Source organism: Sus scrofa, chromosome 1 (genome assembly GCF_054392235.1).
Source record: "Sus scrofa isolate SSC_HxYL_T2T_F1_AM1 chromosome 1, Sscrofa_HxYL_maternal_Yorkshire_Landrace_v2.0, whole genome shotgun sequence".
NCBI classification, from domain to species: Eukaryota; Metazoa; Chordata; class Mammalia; order Artiodactyla; family Suidae; genus Sus; species Sus scrofa.
The window spans coordinates 101017542-101038588 of record NC_139383.1 but is presented as its reverse complement, the minus strand read 5'-3'; the positions used below and the strand labels follow the sequence as shown (position 1 = coordinate 101038588).

At 37.0% G+C, this 21047-nt stretch overlaps 1 protein-coding gene and 2 pseudogenes across 1 annotated transcript; all 3 read left to right on the top strand.

The window, feature by feature from the left end:
* Positions 1–1189: 1189 nt before the first annotated feature.
* LOC146406236 (olfactory receptor 8K3-like) lies at positions 1190–2161 on the top strand. The gene has a single exon (XM_085013510.1). It carries the CDS (start codon positions 1190–1192, stop codon positions 2159–2161), a length of 972 nt encoding a protein of 323 aa, XP_084869636.1.
* A 4026-nt stretch (positions 2162–6187) lies between these two features.
* Positions 6188–7155, top strand: LOC146406235 (olfactory receptor 8K3-like; annotated as a pseudogene).
* A 7283-nt stretch (positions 7156–14438) lies between these two features.
* Positions 14439–15377, top strand: LOC146406234 (olfactory receptor 8K3-like; annotated as a pseudogene).
* Positions 15378–21047: the final 5670 nt, after the last annotated feature.

Below are 21047 nucleotides of genomic sequence, written 5' to 3'. Positions count from 1 at the left end.
AGCATTTATTCACACAGATTTAGAAAACAACACACTTTTTAACCTCATTTATTCAGTTAGGTGAGATCCATAATGCTTTCTCTACATATTGAAATCTGCCCCTAAAAGTATTGTCTCTTGATAATTAATTTCGTGTTCCTGAACAAGCCACAATAACTTGCTTTCTATCTCTGTGGATTTTCTATTTGGGGTATTTCATAGGATGGAGTTGTACAATATGTACAATATGCAGCCTTTCGTGTCTAGCTTCTTTCACTTGGCATAATGTTTCAAAGACTCACCACTGTTGTAGCATATATCAATACTTCTTTCCCTTTATGGCTTTTTAACATTGTATTTTATGGATATTCCACACTTGTTACCCATTCATCAGTGGATAGATGTTTATATTGTTTCTACCTTTTGACTATTACAAAAAAAATGCTCCTGTGAACACTTATGTACAAGGTTGTGTATGGACATTCAAGCTTTTTAATACTTGGAGGTTATATCTTAGAGTGGAAATGCTGGATTATAATGGTAATTCTATGATTAATTTACAGAGTAACCATCAAATTGTTTTCATAGTGGCTATACCATTTTATATTCCCTAAAAAATAGATCAAAGTTCTAATCACGCCACAATTTTACCAGCATTTGTACTTTTACTTTTTTCATAGCCACCCTAGGGGGTGTGAAGTGATACTTCACTGAGGTTTTGGTTTGCATTTCCTTAGTGACTAATGATGTAGAACATATTTTCATGAGCTTATTGGCCTTTTATTATCTTCTGTGAGAAATTTTTATTCATGTTCTTTGCCTGTTTTTAATTTGGGTTGTCTTTTTGTTGTATTACATCTTTACCAGATATATGGTTTTTACGTTTTCCATTGGGTGGGTCACATTTTTAATTCTTTGAGAATGTCCTTTGATGAACAAAATTTTATTTTTAATTTTGATAAAGTCTAATGTATCTATTTTGACTTCTATTGTTCATGCTTTTTGGTGTCATATCTAAGAAACCTTGTCAAGAGCTTATTTGACCTGGGAGAGAAAGATCTGAGCTTCCAGGTGCTGGTGTAGCCAATTCCATCAACAGCCATAAACAAAAAAATTAAGATTTTAATCACTTATAACAATGGTAATCTCATAATATCTTATGACAGTTAATAATTATTTTTTGTATTTATTCTCAGCTTGTGTTTCCCAAATGGTCTGGGTGGACAAATACAATCTGACCCTGTTGAATAAATTCATCCTAATGGGAATCATGGACATCCCTAAGCTGAAGGCTCCACTGTTTGGACTCTTCCTCATTGTTTACCTGATCTCAGTGATGGGTAACCTGGGCTTGAGCATCCTCATCAAGATAGACCATAGGCTACAAACACTCATGTACTTTTTCCTCAGACATCTGGCTTTCACTGATTTTGGTTACTCAACAGCTGTGGGACCCAAAATGCTAGCAAATTTTGCTGTAGATAAACCTACAATATCTTATCATTGGTGTGCTACTCAACTCATGTTCTTCAGTATGTTTATCACTAGTGAAATTTTCATTCTGTCAGCAATGGCCTATGACCGCTATATGGCCATCTGTCACCCTCTGCTCTACATGGGCCTCACGTCACCAAGATTATGTCAGGTACTAGTGACAATCCCCTACCTATACAGCCTCTTTTTGTCCTTGCTGACCATCATAAAAATTTTCTGTTCATCATTTTGTGGCTATTATGTCATTAGGCATTTCTACTGTGATAGTCTGCCTTTGATAGCTTTGCTCTGCTCAGATACACAGGAAATTAAATTGATAATTCTGATCTTTTCAGCTTTTAATTTGCTGTCATCTGTTCTGATAGTCCTTGGGTCCTATATTTTTATCCTTGCCACCATTCTCAGGATGAATTCTGCAGAAAGAAGGCTCAAGGCTTTCTCCACGTGTGGATCTCATTTGACAGTGATAGTCATATTCTATGGGACTCTATTCTTTATGTATGTGAAGCCCAATTCCAGTGATTCCTTTGATGTTGATCAAGTGGCCTCCTTATTTTATACTTTAGTGATACCCATGCTGAATCCTATGATCTACAGTTGGAGGAACAAAGAGGTAAAAAATGCACTACCTAGAGCCTGGAGAATGTGTGCAAATATTCTTTTTAAAACTCACTGTAGGATACACTAACAATAAAGCATGTATTAATCAAGGTATACTATCACTGGGATTGTTTTAGCCCTATGGGATTAACAAGAATCAATGTATGATAAATATAGAAATAAAATGTCTCACTATTTTAAACCAAAATCTATCACTAAGATATGGCTAATTCCTGCTCATATTTCAGATGTTTACCCACATCTAGTTTCATGTCCAGATAAGCTTCCATTCCTACCTATTTTCAGATGTAGCTTATTTGCATGTCTCCTACATTAAATTTTTCTTTCCTTCTTTTTCTTTTTCTTTTGTCTTTTTAGGTCCTCACATGTGGCTTATGGAAGTTCCCAGGCTAGGGGTCGAATTGGACTACAGCTGCTGGCCTACACACAGCCACAGCAACGCTGAATCTGAGCCACTTCTGTGACCTACGCCACAGCTCAAAGCAACACCATATCCTTAAACTCACTGAGCAAAGCCAAGGATTGAACCCACATCCTCATGGATACTAATCATTTATTTCTGCTGAGCCACAAGGGGAACTCCAAATATTTATTTTTATAAAGCCAGGGAATACATATTACATTAACAGCTTTATCTGTAGTATATAGCTCAGTAAAAGGCACAAAATAGAATGCTTGATAAATGTTGCATAAAAAGAATGTATATATCTGTATGACTGGGTCACTTTGCAGTACAGCAGAAATTGGCACAACAGTGTAAATCAAATATACTTTAATAAAAAGAAGGAAGGAAATGATGTCTTCCAGGGAAAAAAATATGTTTACAACATAAATGGATTTATTCAAGAAAATAGACAGGCATTGTTATTTTAACAACCAAAAATTCCCTCTGTGGGGCTTAGAGAAAATTCAGAAAATAAGAAGAATGAGAAGGGAGCCATAAAGTATTGAGGTTGATGGTATTGAGCAATATGAGAATTAAAAAGAGTAAGTATCCAAGATGGAGTTTAAATTTTTCTGGGAGTTGTCAGGGAGCTTTCTGTTAAGAATGATGTTTAAATAAACACTTGTGAAGTTGAGTGAGTGGAATAAGTGTATATCTAGGAGACTGTTCAGGGGAGAGATAACTGTCAATACAAATGTTTTTAAATGACAACAGGACTCTTGTGCTGAAGAACATCAGACTCAAAGGACAGGATGTTAGGTCCATAAAATGTTCTTAGGAAATAAAAGAGAGGATGATCTTTGGTTAAATGACAGTTATGACTGCTATGCAAATAACTGTAGGATGCTAAGATTTGGAAATGGAAAGTCCTAAGGGGGATTAATGTGATACTTATGGGAGAAAACAGGAGCTTAAGCCAGGATCAGAACTGTCAGAGGAAGAGAAGTGATTATATTTTTGACATTTTTTAAAATAAAATTTCGATAGTATACCTCATTTTCTGTGAAGATATAAAAGGCATTTAAAAAGATGAATAATGTTAAAATAATGGGAAGCCTAGTGGCAGCATTCTCCCTCAAGCATGTTAGATACCCTTTTCTGCCTTCAACTAATATGAGTAATAGAAACTGGATTTGTCCTCCCATTAAAATAAGAGGGGGAAAAAAAAAGCAAAGACAAGACAAGATATATGAAAGAACAGTTTTCAAAATCTTGACTTCAGGAAACCAAGGATAGTTTTCCTAGCAGATGAGGAAAAAATGAGGTAAATACTGAAGTCCTCGTAGACAAAAGTTTGCCTCCAGACTGAAATATAAAAACTTTACCTGTTTCTTATTTTTGTCCTCAAGACTGCAGTATCAACTCCACAGTGCCAGTATCCCCACAGATGTCTGCCTTATCCATCCAAACCACCCCAAGAGCCAATTCCTAAATCTCCATCTGTCTCTCTGTCTCTCTCTCTCTGTCTCTCTTTGTCTTTTATATATATAGAAAAGAGAAATTACATGTAAGTCATTACATCATAAGGGTTCATTGTGGCTTAATGTGCAGACTTAACATCCCAGAATCATATATATTTCTGTTTATAATTTGTATTTTATTTTCCCAGAATGATATTGTGTAATATAATGATTTTAAAGTTTTCTTTTTCTGTAGAGCATCTCTTTAAACTAAGAAAATGTTTATTAGACTTCATTTCATAAAGCCAGTTCCAGTTACATCACTTGCTCTCATTTTGCTCAATTTCCTTATACTATCTGAGGTCCTTCCATGACAAGATGTACCTTACATGTTACAAAGTACCTAGTAATGTCTGTTTTAATGAAAATACACTTGGAGAGGAGAAAATACTTTAAGTCTGAGGTAATTAAATATCACATATTTTTAAGCTCTAACTTAAAGCTAGGGCACATTGATGGTCCCGGTTGTAGTAATGAGTCATGGTGGGAGCCCAGGGGGTCTGTTACCTGGATAACACAGTAATCAATCTATTCAGAAGTTAAGTTACATAAAAAAATGCATATGTATACATGAAAAGATGACTCATTTCAAGTAACATATTGTCTTCATGAAGAAATTAAAAATAAACATATACAAAATTTTCTATGTATTTGATATTTGAGAGACATTTTCAGGTACCATAAATACATATATATGCTTAATTCACATTTATCTTACCAACACTCCTACAAAAAAACAGTTGATTTTGCCGATATGTGTAAAGACATGATAACTTGTATTTGTCCTACGTGCTCCTTTGTATATACAAAAAGTATAATTATAGGAGCGATTATATCAACCTATGTACTTTTCATAGGATATTTCCCTGTATAGACAAATTAAGTGTACTATGATCTGCTAAAATTTCTTTTTTTTTTTTGGTCTTCTTGTCTCTCTTTAGGGCCGCACCTGTGGCATATGGAGGTTCTCAGGTTATGGGTCAAATGCGAGCTGTTGCTGCCAGCCTACGCCACAGACACAGAAATGCCAGATCCAAGCCATGTCTGTGACCTACACCACAGTTCACGGCAACACTGGAACCTTAACCCACAGAGCGAGGCCAGGGATCGAACCCACAAACTCATGGTTACTAGTAGGATTTGTTTCTGCTGCGCCAGGACAGGAAGTCCAAAATTTCATTTTTTTACACCTCTATCTAATATGGTTTAAGTGCATTAAGCCTTTTGTGCGGTACTGCCTACAGACACAAGGGCTTTCAGATGAGTGTGTTTTAAATCAGGGGCTTCTAAATGTTCCCACACATAATTGGAATTTGGATTTTAATTTTTATGATGTGATTAGAATGTGCATTATGAGATTTTTAATTTTCTAAATTTTATTATGTGATTCTCATTTTATAAAAGAGGATACAATAGTGTACCTTCACCTATAAAACAACATTTACAATTTATGACACTATTTTTATTTATTTATTTATTTTATTTTTTTTTGGTCTTTTTGCTATTTCTTGGGCTGCTCCCATGGCATATGGAGGTTCCCAGCCTAGGGGTCCAATCAGAGCTGTAGCCACTGGCCTACACCAGAGCCACAGCAACGTGGGATCCGAGCCGTGTCTGCAACCTACACCACAGCTCACGGCAATGCCAGATCCCCAACCCACTGAGCAAGGGCAGGGATCAAACCCGCAAACTCCTGGTTCCTAGTTGGATTCGTTAATCACTGCACCATGATGGGAACTCTGACACTATTTTTAGACATGCTTCCTTCATTGACATTTTTATTAATCCATATCTATATCTGAATACATTTCAATCAGAGTTTGCAAATCTTGGCCATTTGGTTTTGGAGCTGTATAATTCTTTGTAGTTGTGAGTTGCCCTAATAAATTATAATCACCAGCCTCACTGGACTCTAACCACCTCCAGAGGTGACAACCAAAATACCTCCAAACATTATTGAATACTCTTTAGGGGATTAATCTCCCCCAGGGGAAAGCTACAACTCTCTCTCTTTCCCAAATATATTTTTATCTCTCTTTTTTATTTGTATATTTTTATTTTTTATTTACAGGAGATGGTGATTTTTTTCATTGTGCTTAAAAATATATTTAGATTTGCATATTTTTTGTCCGCTGATTTTATACATGATGCTATTGACTATGCTGACCAGGTTTCCTTATAAATCTTGATGGGAAAACACAATGGAATGGTGCTGAGTGAATTCATCCTCATGGGAATCACAGACCACCCTGAGCTGCAGACTCCATTATTTGGGCTGTTCCTGCTCAACTATGTGATCTCAGGGGTGGGCAATTTGGGCATGGTAATCCTCACCAAGGTGGATGCCAGCCTCCAAACGCCCATGTACTTCTTTCTCAGACACCTGTCTCTTACAGATTTTGGTTATTCCACAACTGTTAGTTGTGGACCCAAGATGCTAGTAAGTTTTGTCGTGGATGAAAATAAAATCCCCTATTATTTTGTGCCACACAGCTGGCTTTTTTCATCATGTTCTTTATCAGTGAACTTTTCATTCTGTCGGCAATGGCCTAAGACCGCTACGTGGCCATTGGTCACCCTCTGCTCTACACTGTCATAATGTCACCAAGGTTGTGTTGTGTACTAGTGGTGATCCCTTATAACTATAGTGTCATTTTGTCTTCTCTGAACATCCTAAAAATTTTAACTTCATTGTTCTGTGACTCTAATGTCATTAGGCATTTCTACTGCAGCAGTCTGTCCTTGATAGCTTTGCTATGCTCAGACACACAGGAAATTCGACTGATAATTCTGATGTTTTCTACTTTTAATCTGGTGTCCTCTCTTTTGATAGTCGTTGTGTTCTACACTCTGATCCTTGTCATCATCCTTAGGATGAACTCTGCAGAAAGCAGGAACAAGGCTCTCTCCACCTTTGGCTCTCACCTGACAGTGATACCTGTATTCTATGGGACTCTCTTCTTTATGTATGTGCAGCCCAAATCCAGTGAGTCCTTTGATACTGATAAAGTGGCCTCTTTATTTTATACTCTTGTAATACCCATGCTGAATCCTATGATCTACAGTTTAAGAAAAAAAGAGGTGAAAAATGCTGTATGCAGAACTTGGAATATGTGTGCAAATGTTCTGCTTAAAATTCACTGTAGGGTATACTAACGATCAATACCATATTTTCCAAGGTTATTATAACTAACATTGTTTTAGCCTTGTACATCTTCATAGGATGGACAAGAATCAATGTGACATTAACAATGAAACAAAGAAATATATCCATTATTTTCAAGCTAAAATTGATCACTGACAGATTGCTAATTCAACCTCATACTTCAGATGTTAACGTATTTACTTTCAGGTACAAATTAGGTGTCATTCCCACATGCAGTCGAAAGTACCCAGTTTTTATGTCTTCTGCAATAAACATTTATTTCCATAAAGCCAGAGACTCTGCTTATTACATTCATAATTTCATCTATGTCTTCTAGCACAGTGAAAGGCACAAAAAACTGCCTGATATATATTATGTAAATGGATTCATTCAAGGAAATAAACATATATTATTGAGTTTAACAACCAAAATTCCTCTCTTTTTAAGACTAACAGAAAGTACAGACAATAGGCAAATAAATATTGGGCTCTAAAGTATGATATTGAACATTATGATAATGCAATTGAGCATGATCAAATAGATACTCACATAAAAGTCCAATTAAATTTACATGAGGTACATAAGCAATTCAAAGAAAGAGTGCCCATTTAACAAATTGTGCTAGAACAATTAATTCATTGTCCACAGGAAAAGAAAGAAGACATAAAGGAAAGAAAAAAAGAAAGAGAAAGAGAGGAGAGAGGGAAGGAGGGAGTAAGGAAGGAAGGGAAGAAGGAAGAATGCTGAACTAAAATTAGTACAAAAATTAACTCACAATGAAACATGACAAATATAAAATGTGCAACTAAAATTTTAGAGCAAAACGTAAGAGAATATTCACTTAAAGGACCTAATTCTAGGTGAAAAGTCCATCAATATGACATAAAAAGATTCATAAAAATAAAAAAATTCTTAAATAGGACTTTTTTATTTTTTATTTTTATTTTTTGTGTCTTTAGGGCTGCACCAGCAGCATATGGAGTTTACCAGGCCAAGGGTCAATTCAGAGCTACATCTGCCGGCCTACACTACAGTCACAGTAACACCAGATCTGAGTCACATCTGCAACCTATACCACAGCCCAAGACAATACTGGATCCTTAACCCACTGAGCAAGGCCAGGAATCAACCCAGCATCCTCATGGATACTAGTCAGATATGCTTCCTCTGAGCATGATGGGAACTCCATAAATTAGACTTTCAATGAAGTATAGGTTTAGAAAGTCACCTTAGAGAACTGAGGATGATGTTTTGAGCTCAAACAATCACCTTTGTACAGAAGTTGATAGAACGCTATCTGTAATAGGTGAAAGTTGGAAACAACTCAAATATATTTCAGAGTGAATAACTGAACAAACTGTATGATCAATATCATGGAATAATAATGAACATAGTAATAAACTAATGATAAAGCACTAATAACTGATACATGAAAAAACATGATGAACCTCATGAAAATTACTGTGCAAAAGGTTACAAACGGTATTTCCTCATAAAATGTTTTTCAGAGATAAAATTATTGGGATGAAAAACAGATTTGTGGTTGAATAGGTTTAAAATTAAGGATTAAAGAAGGAAAGGGGCTCAGGTTATAAAGGAATGTCATAAGAAATATTTGTGGTGGTGAAATAGGTTGGTATGTTGACTTTTGTGGTAGTTATACAAATGTACACGTATGATGAAGTTGCATAATATGATATAAATACACAAAGGCATAGCTGCAGTACTGGTGAAATCTGAACAAAGTCAGTGGATTATATCAGTGTTGATGTGGTTGGGATATTGTAAAATATTTATGTAAGTTGTAACCACTAGAAAAACTAAGGACACTGGAACTCTCTGTTCTCTCTTTTGAAGTTTCTTATAACTTTATACTTACTTCAACATAAAATTTAAAAAAAAATCAAGTCTAGAGCTTCCCAGGAGAGCATGGGGTAAGGAAAGGGTAGAAAGTAAGTACTACCTGGACATTAAGATAATTTAGGGGTGATAGATAATGTTCATTATCTAGAAAGTTTTCATTCTTTCTCAGGTGCATATGTATGTTAAAAACCTAAAGTCTTACACTTTATATATGTCCGGTTCATTGAATTCAATGACACCTCAAAAAGGTGATCATTTACTCCTAAACAAGCCAAAAATCAAAGCATAAACAAGGGGGAGATACACCTTATAAAAATAAGACTTACCAAGAGAGAATATGATTTAGGTACCAGTCAGAGAGGTGATGATCCAGGAAACCTCATATATGATGGGTGAAAAAGTGTAGTTGTACAACCAATCTGAAATAGTTCACAAAAGAGTATTATCCATGTTATTATCAGGAGATCTCTCTACTATGTGAGTGGCTGAGCATGGAAATATGTATAGGAGGAAGTATAGATTTGTCTATTTCTTTATCTATACAGGAACACTCACAGAGGTGGATATGTGATATGTGTATCATGGAGAATTTGTTCACAACCTATTAATGTGGCAAAGTCAAGGCTTTTCATTAGGTTGTAGTAGAGTTAGTGATAGCTGAGGATGGAGAAAAACAAAATACTAAGGAAGAAAAGATCCCTTAATTTTAAATGTATTTTGACAGTAATGAATAAAAAAGCAGAGAAAAATAGTCACGATGTGGTATATCACAAATAGTGAAACAATTTTACAGCTCAATAGTGTACAAGAACAGTAAAATATATGCATATAAACATTGCCTTGTTGCAGAATATATCATGTAAGACATATATGAACTAGAGCAGAATCTGTGAATGTACAAGAAGAACTGGAGCAGGTACTGGACCTGATGGGGAAAAAATATTGAAACTTAATGAAGGTAAATATAATGAAAGAGAAATCTGAAATAAAAAGATGATGGTTCTGTGTGAAATGAGAATGAGAAATAGGAGTCACTAATTCCTCACCCAAGAGTTAAAAAAAGAAACAGAGAAGGAATCAGGATCTTTTCTAGATGCAACATATTACTCTGTTGGTGCATTTAAATATTTTCAATAATGCAATAAGACAGATTAAACCCGTTTCTATTGTGTCACCCACTTGAGGAGACCATGGCGGAGTTAGAGGAACACTGACACACTTGTTGTACAGATGAAATATATTACTTCAGATACCTAGATGGTTATATTTGACTATATCAGAAGACCAGTCTGTAAGAAACTAATCAACAGTAAAAGCTGGAATGAAACACACACAAGTAAACCTAACTCATTGGTGAATATAATTGTTTTGAACTGCTAATAAACACATTCCATCCCTTGTTTCTGTGAAGATTTCAATGCTTTGGAGACATTAAGGAAATTGTCTGGTATCTCCTAAGGAGGCCTCAGAGGGTGGAAAATAACCCATAAATAGTTCTCACTGTGCATGTCATGAAGCACATGGGGAAGCTGAGACAGACATTTTATGACAGGTAAATGGAATATTTCATGCAGTGTTGTACTGTACCAATATCCAGATGTTTTGGTGATTTTCAATGTAGTATTTCTTCTATGACAAAACATAGTAAAACATGAGAATTTCAGGTTCATTTCCATGAGCATCCTGCTATTGGTAATTCATCAACGTATCAGTATGGAGTTCCCTGGTGGCTTACTGGGTTAAGGATCTGGCGGCATCTCTGCTGTGGCGCGGGTTGAATGCCTGTCCTGGATGCTGCTGCTGCAGGTGTGGAAAAAAAAAAAGAAAGAAAAGAGGGAGAATAGGACTGTTCCTCTTTTCTTTGAGATTAATTATTCAAATATTTTCACAAATGCTAATGACGACTTTGGAAATGGCAGTGCCAAATTTTATGTAATATTTGTGTTTTCTACAAATACTTAATCACATCAATAAGAAGGGACAAAATTGAGAGGGAAGACGCTAACTAAAGAGTCAGGAATAAAAAAAGAAAAGTTATGGCAGAATTATGAAGATGCTGCCCGTGGTCAATTTCTAACTTAATGTTTTTCCAAATTCTTAGCCAGTTAGTGACTTTAAGATCTTCTTATTACCTTCTCACAAATATTGTATACTTAGTGAACATTAAATCAATGTATACTTGTGAATTTTTGTGATCTCTTGATGAATGAAAAGGGGGTTTCTATCTTGCACTGAGATGCGAAAAGCGATTTTTGGAGGCTAGGGATTTTGAGTACCCAGTGTTATTGGTACAATATACAGTATGTTTTGTGTCCAGTGAAAAATATTAGTGGATAATAAGCTATGAAAAAGGTAACCTAATGCCTTCCTCACAACTCAGAAACCGGTAAGAAACAGTTCTTCAATCCTCCATTATCTTATGGAAAAATCAGCACTTACCAATGTAATTTCTTTTCTGCAGCACGGTTGCGCTATTTCATCAGTGCATCAAAACAAGATGTATATTACTCTTCCATTTATTTAAAATGTCTCTTTAGAGCTCCTGCTGTGGTGCAGTGCGTTGAGAATCTGACTACTGTGGCTCAGGTCCTTGTGGAGGTGCTGATATGATCCCCAGACTGGCCTGGCCCAGTGTGTTAAAGGATCTGGCGTTGCCGTGGCTGTGGCTCAGATTCAGTCCCTGATCCAGGAACTTCCATTGTCCGTGGATGTGGCCATAAAATATTTTAAATAAATTGTTTTTCCTAATTGTAGTTCAGTATTACTGACAAGAAATTTATGTACATGGGGACAAGGTAAGATCTCAGAAGCTCATAACCTTATAAATAAGGTTTATGTGACATGTATTTCCTGTAAACTTATCTATAAAGTAATATGATAAATGCATTTTTTTTTTACTTTCTTACAACTTGGAGACTCCCAGCATTGCTATTTTTTTATACTTATGACCAGTTCTATTTTTTCATTTATTATTCTCTTTTTAAGTACACAGTAACACAAATTTTTAACTACCAATTCTTTACTTTAGCCTAATATCCTCATTCTAGTCTGGTATAACTGGTGTTGTTTAAATTGATAGCTTATTAGTGATATTCATATATATCTTTATTTCACAGGATTATATTTGCCATCCTTATATGCTGTACCATAGTATGGAGGAGTTCTTTATGGCCTTAATATAGAGATAGACAACCTTTATATGTTATACAGGGAAAATAAAGATATTATATATAACATACATAGATAATAAATATGTTTCTATATTAAAATATAAAACTGTCAGAGTTCCTGTCGTGGCGCAGTGGTTAACAGATCTGACTGGGAACCATGAGGTTGCAGGTTCGATCCCTGGCCTTGCTCAGTAGATTAAGTATACAGCATTGCCTTGAGCTGTGGTGTAGGTCGCAGACACAGCTCAGATCCCACGTTGCTGTGGCTGTGGTGTAGGCTGGCAGCTAGAGCTCCGATTAGACCCCTAGCCTGGGGACCTCCATGTGCCCTGGGAGCGGCCCTAGAAAAAGGCAAAAAAAGACAAAAAAAAAAAAATTAAATAAATAAATAAATAAATATAAAATTGTCTATGGATTTTATTTTGCCAGTATCCTATTGTCATATAATTATTTTAAACCTTATTTCCTGTAAAGTAGAAAATCTCTTTATCCCCCCCCAAAAAAAAATGTTTAAAAGACTTCGTTATATAAAACCAATTCCACTGACACATTTTTCTCTGAATTTGCTCCATGTTCCCATACTGGCTTAGGTTCCTCCTTGACAAAATATACTTTACCTGTTATACACACTTAGAATATACCAATTAAAATATATATAAACTTGGAGGGAAGAAATATGTTACATTTTAGGTAAATACATATTTCATATTTGAGGTAAGGCAGAAGATAAATTATCCACAAGAATTGCACAGTGATGATCCATCCTAAATTGTCCTAAATTTGAGTCATGTTTGAGGAACTGAGGTCTATTAGGTGAACATGGCAATCCATCTACTCATCATGATACCCTGCCAAAAAAAAAAATTGTCACACAAAAAGAATTTATCTATAAAGGTGTGAGGATAATCCATTTTAGGTAACATGTTTTCTCTACTAAGAAATTAAAAACAAAAACCACAGAAAAATCCTATGTAATTGATATCTGAAGGTATTTCTAGATACCATGAATCTATTGAAAGTTTTAATTCTTATCTTTCCTACAATCTTATAAGAAACAGCTATTTTAGCTGATGTGTATAAAGCGATTAAGACAGCTTACTTTTTCCAAAGTACTCCTTGGTATATACCAAAATGTAGGTATAACGGAGGTTATATAGACCTAAGTACAATTCTTGGAATGTTCCTTGTATAAAGACAAATAATATCTAATATGATCTGATAGTTTCTTTGCTTTGACACTTCTCTCCAATATTAGTCAAATGTGTTAATCATTTCATCCAGTGCTACCAACAGGAATAAGATCTTTCCAAAAAAAAATTTAAAAAGGGCTTTTATTTTAAAGCAAGGGCTTCTAAATGTTTCCATCCACAACTGGAATTTGGATTTTAAAATTTTTACAATGCAGTTAGAACATGAATTATGTCATATTATGGGATTATAATTATGTAGATATTATTACTTAAAAGACAATTAAAATTTATCTTCACCTGCTTAGGTAATTTCTTTTTATTTCTGCTACCTTTACATACCTTTATATCAGTCTATATACATGGGTAGATATATCAGGGTTTGCCAACCTTAGAGCTTTGGCTTTTGGGCTGTATAATTCTTTCTTGTTTGGGGCTACCCTAATAGAATACCATAATTAGCAGCCTTACTGGAATATAACCATTTGAAGGCAGAAGCACCCCTTCTCCAGCGGTGACAACCAAAATGCTTCAAAACATTATCTAATGTTCCCTGGGAGACTAAATTTCCAGTGGAAAATGTAAATTTCTCCCATCTCCAACTTTGTCTCTATTTCTATTTCTATTTCTATATATGCATGCTTTATTTCCAGAATGTAGATTTTTTTCTCTTTTCTTCTTTTTTTTTGTATTTTTAGGGCTGCATCTGTGGCATATGGAAGTTCCTAGGCTAGGGGTTGAATCAGAGTTGTAGCTGCTGGCCTACACCACAGTCATAGCAATGCCAGATCTGATCCACATCTGTGACCTACACCACAGTTCACGGCAACACCAGATCCTTAACCTACTGAGCAAGACCAGGGGTCAAACCTGCATTGTCATGGATGCTAGTCAGATTCATTCTCTCTGAGCTATGATGGGAACTCTGGTAGAGTATTTTAATAAAACCTAAAAGATAATTTTGGATTTATTTTGTTTATGCTCATTTTGAATACTAATACGTTACCAGAATTTATGCCATATTATTGACTATGCTGATGTCTCTATCCAGGATAGGTTTTCTGATAAGTTTCGATGGAAAAACACAATTGGACAGTGCTGGGTGAATTCATTCTCTTGGGAATCACAGATAGCCCTGAATTGCAGGCTCTGCTTTTTGGCCTGTTCCTGCTCATCTACATGATCTCAGTGGTGGGCAACTTGGGCATGGTCATCCTCACCAAGGTGGACGCCAGGCTCCAAACACCCATGTACTTTCTCAGACCCTGGCTTTTACTGACCTTGGTTATTCAACAACCGTGGGCCCCAAACTGTTGGTAAATTTTGTTGCAGATCAAAATAAAATTTCCTATTGTTTTTGTGCCACACAGATGTCTTTCTTCATCATGTTCATTATCAGTGAACTTTTTATTCTGGCCGCAACGTAGCCTATGACCGCTATGTAGCCATCTGTAAGCCTCTGCTCTATACTGTAATCATGTCAGAAAGGAGGTGCTGGGTGCTGGTGGCAATCCCTTATCTCTACAGCACATTTGCGTCTCTGCTAGTCACCAAAAGCTTTTTAATATATCCTTCTGTGGCTATAACATCATCAATCATTTCTACTGTGACAATTTCCCGTTGTTATCTTTGCTTTGCTTGAACACACATGAAATTGAATTTATGATAATGATTTTCTCAGCTTTTAATTTGATTTTCACCCTTGTGGTAGTTCTTGTGTCTTACCTGCTCATCTTTGCAGCCATTCTCAGGATGAACTCTGCTGAAGGTAGATGGAAGGCTTTTTCTACCTGTGGATCCCACCTGACTGTGGTAACAGTGTTCTATGGGACTTTGACATTTATGTATGTGAAGCCTGAGTCCAGTTATTCCTTTGACACTGATAAAGTGGCTTCCATATTGTATACCCTTTTTATCCCCATGTTGAATCCCTTGATTTATAGCTTGGGAAACAAAAATGTAAAACATGCACTACGGAGGATGTGGAATAAATTATGCAATGTTTTTTCTTAGAGATCACTGTCACTATGAGTCCTACAAGTTAGGTTAAGAAATTTCCACCTCATTGTGTGTGTTTTCAGAGAAGAAAAATAGAAATAAGTTTGTCATATATTTAGGGAATACCTTATACATGCTGGTCATACTTCCAAGTGCTATAAATCCATTAGTATAAGAAAAACAGAAAAAATTCTTTATCATCTCTGAAAAAAAAAAGATATGAAACATAAGCAAAATAATTCAGTTAGTTTTCAAGTACACTATAGTGAGTTAGGACACTGTAGACCATAGCAGCAATTATGGAGAGTGGGTATGCTACGTGGGTGTGAAGAATTGTAGGTACAAATGGGAATTTCAATGACTCTGTGGTATTTTCCATTTTTAGAATAAACTCTCAAGTATCAGTGTGTGTTTGTACACATGTGTGTTTGTGTTAGCTCATCCATTCTGTTTTTGTCTCCATATTTTTCCATGTGGTGTGTTAAGAGCAAACTTGTCTGTAGTTTCAAGGAGGCTCATTGGGGTGGGGCGATTTAAATCCAGCATTCATCTGAATTTGCTCAAACATCCCTCTTTCCAATGGGAATCTTAGGATCTTACTCTTTTCTCCTCACTGCCATTATTTTCACATACGAGTCCTAGAGGGCCTATGAACTCGATGTCATGGTATTTCAGACACTCAAAAGTTCAGCACAGCATCTAATTCTATCTAAATTACTACATTTGTCTACATTAGTGAGCATATCTATTATGGTAAATTCCTTAAAAACAAAAATGATTATAGTTTTAAAGTAAATATCTTATTGTATCTATTTGTGTAAAAAGTCTACTCTAAGATAAATTAGGTTTGTTGCTTCTCTTTCATGTTGCTGACTTTCCTCAAACTTGTGTCATTGAATGTGTATTGTATTTTGATTAGAAGCCTCTGTTTCACTGCATTGATTTGATAATTGCTCCTTTAAGAAGTTAAGGGGAAAAAATGGAGTTTCCATCGTGGCTCAGTGGAAACTAATCTGACTAGCATCCATGAGGACTCAGGTTTGATCCATGGCCTCATTCAGTGGGTTAAGGATCTGACATTGCTGTGAGCTGTGATGTAGGTCACAGACATGTCTCAGATCCCACATTGCTATGGCTGGTTGCTGTGGCTGTTGCATACAGCAGTGGCTACAGTTCCAATTTGACCCCTAGCCTGGGAAATTCCATATGCTGTGGTGTGGCCCTAAAAAGACCAAAAAAAAAAAAAAAAGGGGAGAAGTTAAAGGAGATAATCTCATTATTTGGACAATGCAATATTTCTAGTGAAATTGTAGCATCATATGTAGAAATTGATGCACATGTTATGGCTTGGACAAACTTCTTCCAAACCTCCATCAATTCCTCTATATTTTGGTTTATTTTTAACATTTTTAACCTTCATGACACTTTAATTTATACCATAGAGGGACTGGACTTGTTTATTTGTTCACAGTCAAGGACTAAATTATTTTTGCAGGCTAATATTTGAATCAACAAAAATTTATTGGAATAAAATATGTATAGTATATTGTCATAAAAAGATAAATATTATTAGTTGATTTTTAATTACTAAAAATAATATATCTAAGTGTGAACTATGCATATATATAATATAAGAAACTTTTTTGTTTTTAAAAAATCATAATGGACAGAGGTACAGTACAATGTTAATATTAGTGGTGGTTGCTGAAATTATAAAAGTGCTTAATTTAATGTTTTTGCTTATATGTTATCCCCTAAATATATTCAATAAATAATTATAACTTTTATAATAAAGAAGGTAAAAATCTTTAATACTGGATTTGAAAAAAAAATCTGTGGCCAAACATAACCCAATATCTCATTTCTAAAACAAATCTAAGTGTACCTTAAAATGACAGTCCCTAAAATGATGTACAAAAAGTAAACAGAATTCATTGAGATTTTACAACTGTTTATAATCTACTTCAAACATTTTTAGTAGACATACAATTTATCTAGGAAATTATCTAATTTTCCATGGAACACAAATATTTAAAAAAAGGAATTTGTACATAAATGAATCACTTTATAGGATATTTGTTGTTGTTTTTTGCCACACTCTCAACATTGAATGTTGCCAGGCATGGTATAGAAACCTAGCCACAGAAGTGATATCACTGGATCCTTAAATGCTAGGTAACCAAGGGAACACATTTTGAATGTCAATGAAATTTAATGCATAATACAATGATGATTTTTGAAAATCAATAGAAATTAGCAAAAGAAAAATATAAAAGAAATGTTACCAACACTAATATTGTCTTTAAAATAGCACTCTGTCCTTAAATCAGAATAATAAGAGGGGGTTTAATTTAAATATAGATAGATATATGATCGATAGATAGATAGATAGATAGATAGGTAGATATTCATATGTATGGACACGAAGAAACACACTATAATAAATTCAGATGATCTCGAAAATGAAAAATGAAAAAATCCCATTAAAAAATGAAGATGGGGAGAGAGGACAAGATAGCGGAGGAGTAGGGGGACATGCTCACCCTCTCCCACAAACACAACCAAAAAAGCACATCTACAGAAGAAATGACTCGCACAGAACAGCAACCAATCGCTGGCAGAGGAACCTAAACTCCAATAACGGCAAGAAGTTCGTGACATTATTGGGCAGAACGGGAGAAAAGAGGAGAGTGAGAGAAGGTGAATCCCAGCGGGACGGGCACTCCCGAAAGGGAACTGCAGAGGAGAAAGGGATCCCGCACCCTGGAAAGTCACCTACCGGGCGAAAGATCAAATGAACCGGAGGAATCCCCAGATGCAGAGAAGAGTGTAGCAGTAAGTCGGAGTACGGAAAAACGATCAAGAACCTAACGGACCATCTGAACTACGGGCACAGTCACCAAAAATTGAGACGCCTGGGTGGGGGCTGGGCACCGAGACCTCGCCTCTGAAGGTTAGTCCCCGAGAGGGGGCCGGGGGGTGCCTGGGTGGGGGCTGGGCACCGAAACTTCGCTTCTGAAGGTTGGTCCCCGAGAGGGGGCCGGGGGACGCCTGGGTGGGGGCTGGACACTGAGACCTCGCCTCCAAAGGTTAATCCCTGAGAAAGGGCCGGGGGACGCCTGGGGGGGGGGCTGGGACCGAGACCTCGGCTCCAGAGATTAGTCCCCGGGCTAGGGGGGCGGGGAAGAGCAGAAACTGCTTGGGAGATCTCTAAACCATTTGACGGGGCAGAGACTGCCTGGGAGACTAGAAAACAAAGCTGTTGCAGAGGAAGGGAGCAATACTCTAGGAGCGGGGAAGTGGAAAGCTGCATCAGAGGGAACCTGGGAGAAGAGCCTGGTCTGTGCCCATGCTGGGGAGGGGAGAGAAGAAGGGGTGGGTCCCCTTAGAATACCCCCCACACCACAGCAAGCTTACAGGCCCGCTAGCTAGCAGAAAGCTGTGCTTCCTAGTGCATTCCCTCCCCCCACCCCCACCACCCCCTACCCTCTCGCTGAACCTGGGGCTGCCTGCCATCCAGGAGGGCTGGCCTCAACAATTGCCTGAAGCCTACCACCGCAGGGGCTCTCCCTGCACAGGCCTGCTTGCCCTTTGGAGGGGCTACACTTCCACAGAGCAGCACCAAACACCACCAGCCCCCTAGAAAAGGCCTGCAGCCCAGAAAAGCTAGAACAAGCCTAGCCAGGCTGTGAATAGATCGGCCTAATTCTCCGACGGTTTTTCTGAAAAGGGCTGCCCTGGGGAGGAGCCTCTTGAGTCTCCAAGGGCCCTGCTACCCGCCCAAGCCCCCAGGGGGTGCCTGAGACCTAGTGGACCAGCTGCATAGGACTGCCAGCTCCAGGCAGGACCCCCTGCAGCCCAGAAAAGCTGCAACAAGCCTGGCCGAATCGGGAAAAGATCTCAGACGGTCTTTCTGAATTGGGCTGCCCTGGGGAGGAGCCTGTTGAGTCTTCAAGGGCCCTGCTACCTGCCCAAGAACCCAGGGGGTGCTGAGAACCAAGTGAAATCTGCTACCATCGTGGGGTAGACCTCCCAGTCCTGTCTGCCCTCAGGAAGTCCTCCTTTGCTTCAAAGAAACACTGTTAGTCCCATCAACCTCCAGAAAAGCCACACTGCCTCAAAAAAGATTGACCAACAACGCCAGCCCTCAGGAAATATTCCACGGCAGTGACAAGGCAAACACTACCCGATAACAGAGAGTACAACTCCCTCAGGAGAAAGAAGACAACAAGCAAGATGAAGAAGCTGAGAAACCACCCCCAGTCAAACCAACAGGAGAACTCACCTAAAACAGTCAACAATGAAACAGATCTCGGCAGTCAGACAGACCTGGAGTTCAAAAGAGAAATACTGAAAATACTGAAGGAATTAAGAGAAGATATGAACAGTAATGCAGATACCCTCAGAAAGGAGCTAGAAAAGATAAGGAGGAGCCAAGAAAAACTAGAACATTCATTTGCAGAGATGCAAACTGAACTAGGGGCAGTAAAAACCAGAATGAATAATGCAGAAGAACGAATCAGTGATATGGAAGATAGAATAATGGAAATCACTCAATCTCGTCAACAGACAGAAAACCAAATCAAAAAACTGGAAAGCAATATAAGAGACCTATGGGATAATATAAAACGGGCCAATCTACCCATAATAGGAATTCCAGGAGGAGTAGAAAATGATAAGGGGGTGGAAAATATATTTGAAGAAATTATCGATGGAAACTTCCCAAATCTAAAGGATACTGGGTTCAAGATACAAGAAGCACAGAGGGCCCCAAACAAATTGAACCCAAACAGACCCACACCAAGACACATCATGATAAAAATGGCAAAAGTTAGTGATAAAGAGAGGATCCTAAAGGCAGCAAGAGAAAAGCAGAACGTTACCTACAAGGGAACCCCCATAAGAATATCAGCTGATTTCTGTACAGAAACACTACAGGCCAGGAGGGAATGGCAAGAGATATTTAAAGTGCTCAAAGGAAAAAATATGCAACCTAGAATACTTTATCCAGCAAGAATATCATTTAAAAGAGAAGGGGAAATAAAAATTTTTCCCAACAAAAAAAACTTAAAGAATACAGCAACACAAAACCCAGGTTAAAGGAAATATTGAAAGGGTTTCTCTAAACCAAAAAGAAAGGAAGGAAAGGGAAGAAAAAAGAAAAGAAAAAAAAAAGAAGAAGAAGAGGAAGAACTAGGACTGAGGAAACTGCAATCAGAGAGCAGTCACTCAAGCCAGCATACAGATTTAATCATGAACGTGCTTCAAACAAAATAAAATTAAAAAGAAAAAAATAAAAAAGAGTCATCAAAACCATAAAACGTGGGCAAGGGATGTTAGGAGGTAAATAACCCTTTTTGTTTGTATGTATGTCTCTCTTCTTAATTTTAATATAATAATGAAGTGTTTGAACTTACAGAACCATCAGGCTAAAACACACAATTATGGGAAGGGGTTAGCATACTTAAAAAACAGGGCAACCACAAGCCAAAACCAAATATTGCATTTGCAAAAAATGAAAAAAAAATACACTCAAGCAGATAATAACAGGAGACCATCCAACCAAAAAAAAAAAAAAAAGAAAGGAAGAATGGAGAACCATAGAATCAACTGGAACACGAGGATCAAATAGCAATAAATAATCATCTCTCAATTATCACCTTAAATGTCAATGGACTGAATGCC

Bases quoted from the DNA above. Each gene is read 5' to 3' on its own strand.
- LOC146406236 (XM_085013510.1), top strand. From the start codon at position 1,190: ATGGTCTGGGTGGACAAATACAATCTGACCCTGTTGAATAAATTCATC.